The sequence below is a fragment of the Pinus tabuliformis genome, chromosome 5_1 (genome assembly GCF_031772625.1).
Source record: "Pinus tabuliformis cultivar Carrire ecotype Pingquan chromosome 5_1, CPIR1, whole genome shotgun sequence".
NCBI lineage: Eukaryota > Viridiplantae > Streptophyta > Pinopsida > Pinales > Pinaceae > Pinus > Pinus tabuliformis.
In genome coordinates, this window is record NC_142305.1 from 322633859 (window position 1) to 322645841 (window position 11983).

The 11983-nt window shown below is 33.7% G+C and overlaps 1 protein-coding gene across 1 annotated transcript; it reads right to left on the reverse strand.

Annotated features, from left to right (window-relative positions):
- Positions 1-8723: 8723 nt before the first annotated feature.
- Positions 8724-10030, reverse strand: LOC149164653 (putative germin-like protein subfamily 1 member 9). The gene is made up of 4 exons (XM_089430947.1): positions 9725-10030; positions 9468-9604; positions 9203-9339; positions 8724-9079 (listed from the first exon to the last, which is right to left on the reverse strand). The coding sequence occupies exons 1-4, from the start codon at positions 9931-9933 to the stop codon at positions 8906-8908; spliced, it is 657 nt and encodes a 218-aa protein (XP_089287073.1). The 5' UTR covers positions 9934-10030; the 3' UTR covers positions 8724-8905.
- Between the last annotated feature and the right edge of the window lie 1953 nt (positions 10031-11983).

The window sequence follows — 11983 nt, forward strand, 5'->3', positions numbered from 1 at the left end:
ACCAAGTCAATTATGAACAAGAAAGAGAAAGTTCCTTGGAAAAGGAAACAACTAGCAATAGTTTGAAGGTTGAGATCAAGAACTACAAGGTAGAGAAAAGAGGACTTATCAAAAATCAAAAGGAATAGGAAAAATTGAATACCATGTTCATGTAAAACATGTGCTATATACATATGTTGTTGTAACACACCTCAACCCTCCGAGATGTGGACAAGTGTCATGTTTATAGGGCCAAAAAGAGGCCTCGTAATGCTGAAAGAGAAAGGAAAATAGTTCTTGTTGGCATTATGAAGGGGAGAACTTGAAAGGGATTGATACAATAGATTGAAGAAGAAGGGAGATGAAGCAAATGACCTACAGGCATAAGAGTCGATAGAAAGTAGTGTAGGAGGAATGGGGGGAGCATCACCTCAGGACCTTTGATCTATGTGTGTGCGTGTGTGTATACACACACACACACACACACACACACACACACACACATATATATATATACATATATATATCTATATATATATAGAGAGAGAGAGAGATATGAGTCCTTATTGGACTATTTCTTAGCATTGGAATTTTGAACCAGTAAAAAGATCTCTAGAATGCACTCAACTTGAAAACCGAACACATATATGTATTATTTTATGATGTTGAAAAGTGCATTGAACATTGAACTCATTAATATTGTGTCAATTTTTGGGTTGGTTATATGTTTCATGTATATTCATGAATGAATTTATATTTTTTTGTTATTCACTATGGAATATGCACATGGTCATGCTAAATTATTTTATGATTTTATGATTGTTGTCATGAATATTTTTCCTTTTATTAATGCTCTTGTTCCTCTTGATTTTTCCTTTTCAACTTTCATGCTTTAGGGGCCTTGATAAAATCGGTTGGGTGTGGAAAGAAACCCATGGATATATGGGGAGGAGCTAAGGAGAGCTGAGTGGGACCCAACATAAATATGCAACCAAGATAGAACCATGTATATGAATAGAGGGTAGTTGAAGATAGGTAAAGGCAACAGAACATCTAGGGGACTAGTTGGGTCCATGAGAATAAAAATGAACTGTTATGTGACAATCATGAGAAAAACACAAAAGCAAAGAAAAATTGCAATTGCCATGATATGACAATCAGTAAGGTTATTGAATGGTTTCAGTAACTTGGAACATATTTGGGAAGTGCATTGTTGGCATGACCAAGACACCTCTATATGCATTCCTTATGTCATATTACATAGAAGGGATGAAATATGTCCTTCAAACCTATAGGTATTTGGTAGAGAACCATCATAATAGAAAGACAATATACCTATCTTTAAAAATATGATGAATATGTGTTTCCACATGAATAGCATCCATAAGAGAAATGTTGAATTTAAACACACTAATGATAATGGCAACAACAATAATACCAACTAAAGTTGTTGGTGATGGCAATAAGGTAAAAGGGAGGAATTTAGATAAAATAATTCCTTTGGCTACATTGGAAATTGTTATTTTAATTCTATGCATAATTTCCATAGATGAAGGGATTCTCTAAACTATGATCTCATTCAAATAAGTGATTATGTGTATATGTATATTCATGAACATGGTAATGTAAACACATGTGTAAAAATGCCATTGAAATTGATCGGTTCTCGTTAGGGATCATTCTCATGGAAGAATAACGAATAATGTTTATGAATCGAATGCATGTATGAATAACATGTTTAAGATTCTTGATTGTGTGAGGAATCAATTGAAAAAAAGCAATCCTTGATGATTTATGATTTTAATATCATGAGATTCAAACACTTATGTTTATTTCATGTCTTTGAATAGGAAATGTTGAATATCATGTCAATAGGTATATTAATTAAAAAATAGATCCTTGGTTAAAGTATGAGACACATATGTTATCATTTACAATCCACATATGTAGACCATCTATATTGGTGGTTTCCTAATATGATATTTGGGTAGCTATACCACTCAAGATTGGGGGTTTCCTGAGCATGGGGAAGTGATGATGTTGTGAAATGTGTATATGTGTGTATGTTGTGTAATGTGCATATGTGTATATGTTGTGTAATGTGTATATGTGCATATGTTGTATAATGTGTATATATTTGTGATGTGGGATCGACCGACATACTAACTACTAACAATTATTGGGACAAGAAGTATGGGACTACTTGGGCCTATGATGATATTGGAGAGGTAGATATGGGACTTCTTGGGCCTATGATAATATTCCTGTCGACTGAAGACTCTTGGGATTGGTAGTTCCCATACTCATGGTGAAGCGAATGGTCATATTTTCAGCATATCCACCACCCAATGCTTGCTAGGTTTTGCAACAGATCTAGTGTCTGGGAGTCGAAGAATTAAGATAACATGGAGGAAATACACCATTGGATACTTGTTGGGTTTGGAAATCAATCTAGTGTGTGTGAGTAGAAGATCGAAGATCCATGGAGCACCTCCACCATTGGATGCTTGTCATTTTTGGAAATTGATTCGGTGTGTTTGAGTAGAAGACTAAGTATTACATGGAGCATTTCCACCACTAGATGTTTCCTATTTTGGCAACTATCTTAATGCATGTGAGTTGAAGATTGCATGGGGTTGTATGAGAACTATTAAGTGCTAGACGGACTTGGAAAATCGCTCAGTACATGTCAATCAAATGAGAAAGAGAAAACTAGAGATAAGTATTAATTATTGCATTTGATTTAATGAATTTCTAAATTATTTCCATAATTTACTTTTATTTAAAGTTTTGATTTATGATGATTTGGATTATGGACTAATTGGGTTTGGGTATGATAGGAAGTAAACTAAAAATGTAGAGTTCACCTCATGAATAAATCTACTAATGAGGTATAATTTAAATTATTGCAATTTCTTTATGATGAGTCTCATGAGGATTGTAAGATGTGATGTAGGAAGGACATTGGGCTGTTATGAATGAAGTTGGCTAAAAGGTTAGGTAGTAGCAACTTGAAGATGGTTCTTTTTCCATCAAAAACTCTAACCTAGAATTATTATTTTTTCCTTATCAATTCAAGCAGATGCTTGGTCATGATAAGATACTCTATTACAACTTGAAGTTGAAGCGGAATTTACCTTCATCTTTCCTTTTCAAGTAATATTTATTGGGTTATGTTTTCCAATGAAGTCGTGAAAGCTTTGAACCACTTATCTTATTTCTTCTTCCTCCTCATATGGTGTGAATTTAAAGTCCTTTATGAATATTTTCTTTAAATCTTACCACTACAAGGTTTCACATTGCGTCTCTTCAAATTTATACCATTTTCTGTGAAATTCATCCAGCATAGATCACAAATATGTGCCTAAACACGTTCTTTCTCACAACATTCATTATTCTCAATAGGATCATATATTGTCTTAAATACTAGAATGTTTTCTTCTTGGACATTTTATTTCCACCAATTTTTTTGGCCAAGTATGTTGTTGAAGTAATCCATGTTTGTAGTCAGGGTGCATAAGTGTCCCACCAACAAGCTCTTTGTCTCGTAAATGTCTAGACAAGACTCTACATTTGACCTTGGTATCCAACTGACTTAGATACTTTGTCAAGATGTGTTGTGGAAGAATTCCATTCATTTAAGCAAAAAGGAATACTCGACCAGACTTCTAATTTTGAAGGAACCAAAGACAAGGTTTGATTTTTTTCACATAGAATTGGCATTGCCTTGACTCAAAAATACAATTTAATTCTTCTAATTGAAATAATTTCTATACAGAAAAATTATTTGGGCATCGATTCATAGTTTTCTAGTTGCCATTGGTACATTTCAACATCATAAATTTCTCCAATGGATAGTGGTGAGCCTATTAACATTTCTACTTCATCATTAGGTTCCATGCTATCATATATTCATTCATTACTTAGTATCATATTCATCCCAAATTTTGATCCAAGGTTTGCCTTCTTTTTAGTCCAAAGGGCTAACGATATATATATATATATATATATATATATATATATATATATATATATATATATATATATATATATATATATATATATATATATATATAATTTTTATTTTTATTTATTTATTTTTATTTTTATCTCTTAACTTGATACTATCCCTTTCAAGGGAAATGGTGGATTCCATTTTAATACTCCAAGGTCACTCACTTAGATCTATATTTGATGTTATTCCCTTGACCAATTCAATTACTTTGAAGTTTATGAGATTTAGGATACCAATTATGCTTGTTTGAATATTATTTATCATACCAATCGACTACACGAAGTGTTGATATGCTAGCTTTAGATATTTTATTGTTCTATGTAATACCATTTTTCCAAGCTTAATCCATGTTTCTCTAGGTAAGATATTGACTTGAGATCCAAAGGTCACTGCAACCTATTTTACCATGTACACATTAATTTCCTAGTTGAGTTGAAGATCATGATCCTCATAAAAGTTGTCATGGTTAAGCTTGTGAAGATATTTGATCAGTCATTGTTCATCCTTCCATTTCATTACTATGTTTAATAATTTGATTACTCAATGCGATAACTACTTTTCCTTAAGTAACTTAACAAATTCTTCTAGGATATTTCCTCTATCTAACATTCATTTTCAATGTTTGACATATTAATCAAGGTCATTGTGTGTAAAAAAATAGAATATTTTTTCCCTTAGTTCTTCTCGGTGTTTAGCATATTGATAAGGAGTATTGATCTATCTTAGTCTAGATACCTACTCCTATGGGGCTGATTTTATTATCCTAAATTACAATATGAATATTTTTTGAATTTAATAGTTCATGTTTTGGCACTAAAGGAAGCAAGTTTACAACTTTTTATTTAGGAATTTCTTAGATATTATGGAAATTCACCCGATCCACATATGTTACAAGATACAAGTCACATGAAAAGAGTTTAAATATTTTCAGGTGGAAAAAATATCATTAGACTACACCATGAGAAACAATTTCATAGTTTTACTAGTGAAGTCTTGTATTTATATTATTTAAGGTGCCCTTTCACCTAAATTCATGCCCTTTTGTCATATATCCAATACCACAGGTTACAGAAACCATGAGTGAAAGCCATAAATCACTATGATAAAACCTATTGAATAGTTGTATATGGTAAAATCTAATTGTATGATTATACTTTTATTTTGTTTTCTTTGACCTATCGAACACCATGGGTGGATACCATGGATTACTAAAACTATGGGATTCAAAACCACTAATAGTAGAAAAAATTTATTGACCATGGTGATTTAATGGAAAAGGTGGATAACCACCAATTTCCACTCAGATCATGCATCCTCTTCCTCCTTGATATCTTCCACAATTCTGATAGCCATAACTTTGGTAGGAGTTTCCTCTTCCACCTTGCGTTATAGGGTTGATCAACTAGTAACCCAGTTGTTTATGATAATCTGTATGTAATTTGGTTTATTTAATATATTCAATTGACATTGCTAAGTGGGATATGTCTCATCCTCACATATTGCGCACCACTTTAGTTTTACATTTTTTAGATTGTAGGGAAAATATCTACTAGTGTGGTTCATCAACATTTTATATATTTTAGAAAATAAGTTGAGTTTCACTTGATGGATGTCTTGTTCAAAGGAATTTACGAATTTGCAACTATCTTTTGTATTACTTTCGTTCATACAATTGGTACTACAAATGGATGTCTTGTTCAAAGGAATTTACGAATTTGCAACTATCTTTTGTATTACTTTCGTTCATACAATTGGTACTACAAACTACATTAATTTTCTTATAGGAACAACATTTATGTGTGCATATTAAGATGAATCGGGTTTACAAATTGTTAGCAACAAGATCGATGTTTTAATATATGGAAATGTATAAATTGTTATGTACACATCTATAAACTGAGAAAATATTAAGAAAAGAGAGACATGTAACACATGACATATATAGAACAAAGAAACAAGATTTGTGGTAAGCTAGTCAAAATGTTTCTTGCACTAATCCACAAGTACCACGACTACATTCATTATAATATATCTTATTTATACCAAAATATCAATAATTACATCCAACTAACAACCTTAATTACTTAATTTGTTGACCCAACATGGAATCCTAGCTTGACTAATTAGTCAACCAATTTAAATATTTTAGAGAGTTTGGTCAATTATTTTAATGTAAAGGGTCTAGTGAAGTGATTCAACTAGCCCTTCCAACAAGGGGATAGTGGGGAAGGGTGAGATTGGGAGAGGGGGAGACATGCAAAGTGGATGAAAGAGAGAAAGAGGGATATAAGGGGGGAAATTGAATGAGAATGTGTGTGTGTGTGTGTGTGTGTGAGAGAGAGAGAGAGAGATAACCTAATTGAAAGAGGGGAGAACCTTATGAGGTCTTATGTGTTGGTTTGAGTTGGTTTTAATAGCTATGTTTTCCAAAATGATTTCTTTAAGATCCAATCACAATGTTTGCTTCCATGACCATGTCAAGGGCCTTGAGTCTTATAAATAATGCTTAAAATATTATAAAAATGCATGTATTCTTACTTGGAAGACAAGGATGCTCTAAATATGTAAAGTATGGTCGTGCAAGTTATTGGTCTAGGGACCTTAATTCTTAGAAGTAACCTCTATGATATGGACTGAAATTTCTTTCCTCTACCATGTTAAGAACCGTAGTACCCATACTTGATGTTCAAATCCTAGAATATCATTGATATCCTTTGCTAATGATTAGAGACATTAGACAACATAATAGTCACAAAAGTGCATATGTATTTTTAAAATTGTTCCCACAATGTTGAAAAAGTGTGTGTGCTTTACATGCGGTTTTAAGAGCATAAGCACATTCTTTTAAATTCAATTCATTGTAAAAAAATGACAATTCTAACATACATGTTTGTTGAGTTGATATCTTTAGATATAGGTTCAGAATCATAAACCTAATTATTTAAATTACAAATAGATAAAAACTTCAATTTTTTTAAATACCTATTTATATCTCTAGTTCATTGTCCATAAAACAATAAATACATATTGAGTAGATTATGTTAATTTGAAGTACTACACTTCAAATTAAAATTTAGATGCGATCGGTAACATGCAAGCCTACCGGAAAGCCAGGACTTCCATTTAATGCGGACAAATACTCCTAAATTCAAAAAAACTTTAGATATGATCGGTAACATGCAGTCGTAATATAAAGCCAATATTTCAACGCTTCCAACGTTGAACAAAATGGCGCACACGTCTAGGAAATACGGTAAGGTTCCCCATAAAAAATATATCTATGTGTGGGTTAGCAATCAATTAATTTAAATATGAACAGTTCTAATATAGGATATGACTCTGACCAAATGGCCTTTTTAATAAGAAAATGTGTTCACACTAAGATTACCAGCGGTGTTAACAATGTCTGGACCTTAACGATCAAGGTTGACAGTCATCTTAACGTAGGTTGTAAAGTTCGTAAATTAAATAGGTTAAGCAAATTGCTAATTTGATTATTTAAATATCCCAAAATTTAGATAGTCAAATACAATAACCATTTTAAATCTCAGGCATCATATTCTATAAAATAACTAAGCAATAATCAAATTCGAAATTTATAACTCATACAAACAAAACACATTTATGTATGAGACACATGATGCACCAAGCAGGACACAATGTGTGAATATGAAGCAAACAATAGAGGACACGTTTGAGGATTGTTTGCAGTACGAGAGTACTTGCTCTCGTACCGATAAAGATATTCTCAAATCCACAAGCAAATGATGTGGGTGTTGAAAATGCCTATCTTGATATCGGGACATGAAATGTCTTAAATTCTTAAATTTTTTATATGTTAAATATTTTTTATTATTGAAATGTTTTAATTTTCAACTATTTATATATATAAAAGTAATATAAAAATATTTACTCTATCATAAATATTATATTATTATTTATATTATTAACTTTAAATTTAACATGGATATCCGTTATAATAATATTACAATGCACATTTATAAAATAAAAAATAAGTTGAGTAATAAAAATAAAAGATTATATATATATTTTTTATCCCTTACTAACACATTTATATATGTGTGAGATGTAGGGGATAAAAAAATATATATATAATTTTTTATTTTTTTTTAAAGATATTTCAATGATATTTATATTTATAAATAAGAGTATGTGTTTTTCCACATTTTCAAAATTAAAGAGGTAAAATATATATGTTTTCATAGACTTATCAAATAAATTACGGAAAACATGGTCTACTTAGTCAGATAATTATTTCCTTGTTGAATTTTTTTTATTCGAAACATGAAATATAAAATTGTTGAATTTTTTTTTATTTGAAACATGAAACATAAAGGAAATATAGGAAAAGAAACTATAAAAATAATTTGGTTTTATTACATGAGGCTACTTTATTTCAAATCATTAATTTAGTAATAAATTAGTATTTTATATTACTAATTATTTTTAAGTATAGGTGGGAATTTAATTACTAATAGCATATATTCTTCTTTAAAAATTAGAATCTTAATCTATTTATTTAACCATTCAAATAATTTATATTTAATATTTCAAATTATTTTAATTTCTTCATCGAAAGCCATAAAAGGAGATACCGTATTTTGATAGTAAACCTTACATAGAGGTTGAGTACACAGTTATACGTAAACGTCATAGTAGAAACCGAAATACACAGGTAAACTGATGTCTCGAGAGAAAAAACTCAGTATTTGAGATGAATCAAGCCAAGAATTAAATTCACAATCTTGAAGCATTTATTTTTACAACATCATTAATATTATTTCAATTTCCAAAGAGAAAAGTCATTCTGGCTACTTGATCGCCTACGCGTTGGCGGAGTTTATTCCACTATATTTATACTTTATATAGAGAAAGCGAAGGCAATGCTGACTAAAAGGCTGTGGTAATATCTCTGCCAGGGACACAACCACTGTTTACAGTTTTCTTCAGACCAGGAGCGTATCGGGGCACTGTCGAATTCAGCCCATTTACTGTCTTCTGGTCCACGTTCAACGATGTTGCCAGCGCTCTCAGGGGAATATGAAATAGAGCTTCGGTGCTCGTCTGAAATCATATAAAACAATATAGGAACGCATAACGTTATATAATTAACAACCATTCGAAACATTGCGGCACTAGGTTTCAAATTATAATGAAGATATAATTGGTGCAGGGAGGAAGGCATACCAAAGTTCCGGGATTTTCACTGTTAAGTGCCGACAAATAATCAGCTTCCACCTTTCCAACGTTGAGTTCAAAATGGAGCACACCCCTAGGAAATACGGTAACATCCCCCGGGTAAAGAATATCAATGTGTGAAGCACCTAATTAATTATTAATTTACAGCAAATCAATTTCAATGATCAGATCATATATATACATAATAATAATAAGTGAATAGACATCATGATAATAAGAGAAAAAAATGTGTTGGCATGAGTTGGATCAATACCAGTGGTGTCAACAAAGCCAACTTGAAGGGGCCCTCCAGACAAAAGGGAGAGAACTTCTGAAGCTCTTGGATGTGTGTGAGGAAGGTTGCTTCCACACGGAACCATTTTGAACCTCACTACAGATAGCCCTTGTGTTCTGTAAAATCAATTTAACACCGTTAATTAATTAACGTATTATGAAATGTACAAACAAACAAAATATATCTACAAGCAAATAATATGTGAATATGAATGACATGAATATATTGAACATTACTGGACTGCAGGAAAGTTTTGAGGATTGGTTGCAGCTCGAATCCCGCCCGTATCGCTACTAACTTCTCCATTCTTGAAAATGTTACGCAGGGTGAAGGTACTCAATCCCGTCGCAAAATCTCTAACGGGATCCGGATCTGCAGAGTAAGCAGACCTAAGAGAAGTAGCAAAGAGTAACACAACTGAAATTAGGACTGCACTCGCCTTCATATTCACTTGCAAGATATACTGAAACTATAATCTAATATGAAAATATGCTCAGAAATGAAACGATGTATTAGAGTAGTTGCTTGTGTAGATTCATAGCGCTGTAATGAGTATTTATAGGCTTGAAACCATGAAATTGTCCTCATCAATATCTCTACGCCACCATTGTTTATAATATCTCTACATGCAAATGTCAGCAACGACTTTATTTAAAACACGAAACCCTTGTCGATTATCCATTCAAAACCAACTACTCCTATGGAAACTTTCGCATCTGCCGAGCCGACTCAAGTAGTTTAGACATGGTCAATTAGAGTGGGTACCCGTACACCTACACGATAAGATTGAAACCTGCAGATCTGGAGGCAATTTTTTTCAAAAAGAATTGCGGACTCATGCGTTGATCCATCATTACTTAGACTCGCCTTTAGGAAAAGATCGTATGCCAAAAAAGTCCACAAATGAACGATGTTGGTGACTTCGGTGGCTGCGGTTCTTCGGTGGCTGCGGTTCTTCGGTGACTTCGTCTGCGGTGACTTCGTCTGGGTGACTGTTTTATATTGTTTTATATTGGGTGACTGCGGTTCTTCGGTGACTTCGTCTGCGGTTCTTCGGTGACTTCGTCTGCGGTTATTCCTCTCTTCTGAACGCAGCTTTTTCTCACGAGAGATTTTTCTGAACGCAGCTTCTGGCTGCGATAGGTTTCTTCTGGCTGGTTATCTCGCCGTGAACGCAGCTTCACATAGATCTAGATTTATTTCTGAACGCAGATCTAGATTTATTTCTGAACGCAGCTTCTGAACGCAGATCTAGATATATACATAGATCTAGATTTATTTCTGAACGCAGCTTCTGGCTGCGATAGGTTTCTTCGGAAGGCAATAATCCCTTTCTGAACGCAGCTTCTGGCTGCGATAGGTTTCTTCTGGCTGCGATAGATTTAATATTCTGGGTTATCTCTTTGCGGCTGGGTTCTAATCCTCTATAGCTAGATCTAGATCTAATCTTTTCCGACTAGATCTAGATCTAATCTTTTGTCTTTTTCCTCTACGGCTGGGTTCTACAAGGAAGTAAAATATGGCTCCCAGCTTCGCGAAAATAGCAGCTGGCTCAGTGCCGTCAGCTCCTGGAGGGCAAGCTCCTGCCCATATTGTCAGTGAAGCCCCAGCACCCACTGTCCAGGTGGTCCAAGCCTCACTCGATGAGGCTTTGAAGTTTTCTGAAAGTGCCCTAATTTGTCGGTTCAATGGTTTTTGGCCGCGACTAACAGCTCTCCACAATTGGATCTCCGAGGTATGGAAGCCTGTAATTTCTGATGACATTAATATCTACCCCTGTGCTAGGGGTTTCTTTATAGTAGATTTTGAAAATCCTGAAAGCAAACAATGTATTATGGATTCCGGCCCTTGGTTTTGGGAAAAATCAGGCTTATTCATGAAGCCATGGAACCCATCATTTGATCCCTCAACAGCAGTGATAACCTCAGCACCAGTTTGGGTGAGATTGCCAAGCCTACCCTTGCATCTCTGGAATCTCTCCTCGCTAAAAGCCATTAGAAATGCAATTGGGAAATTTTACTGCAGGTGTCCAGAAACAGAGGAATATGCCAGAACCACCTATGCACGCATTTGTGTGGAAATGGACTTCAGTGCCGGATTCCCAGCGGAAATAAACCTAACAAGTAAAGATTATGTGTGGAACCAGAAACTCGATTATGAAAGTGTCCTCTTCCTATGTCGATCCTGCTTTGAGACAGGCCATCTAGCCAAAAATTGCCCAAAAGCCTCCCAGAAAAAATCCTGGTAAAAAAAGCCACCACAGATCTACTTGGTGGGAAGGAGCACAAAAAGAACACTACACTGTCATCAAAGAAGAATACTCTAGAGAAAACTCTGAATCACAAGAAATTGGGCAAGACAGAAACAACTCTCAAGACAAGCATGGAGAAAGCCCTGCCCAACAACAAAAAAGTGCACTCGACAACCCCTCAAGTGTCAACAGTTATGAGGATTCGATTATCGTGCAAAATAAATCTTCATTTGACAACAAAGCA

Excerpts from the sequence above, each read along its gene's own strand:
- LOC149164653 (XM_089430947.1), bottom strand. The coding sequence starts at position 9,933 with ATGAAGGCGAGTGCAGTCCTAATTTCAGTTGTGTTACTCTTTGCTACT. Across the intron at positions 9,605-9,724 it reads CAAAACTTTCCTGCAGTCCA|AACACAAGGGCTATCTGTAG; the intron begins GTAATGTTCAAT and ends TTGATTTTACAG. Across the intron at positions 9,340-9,467 it reads TGGCTTTGTTGACACCACTG|GTGCTTCACACATTGATATT; the intron begins GTATTGATCCAA and ends ATAATTAATTAG.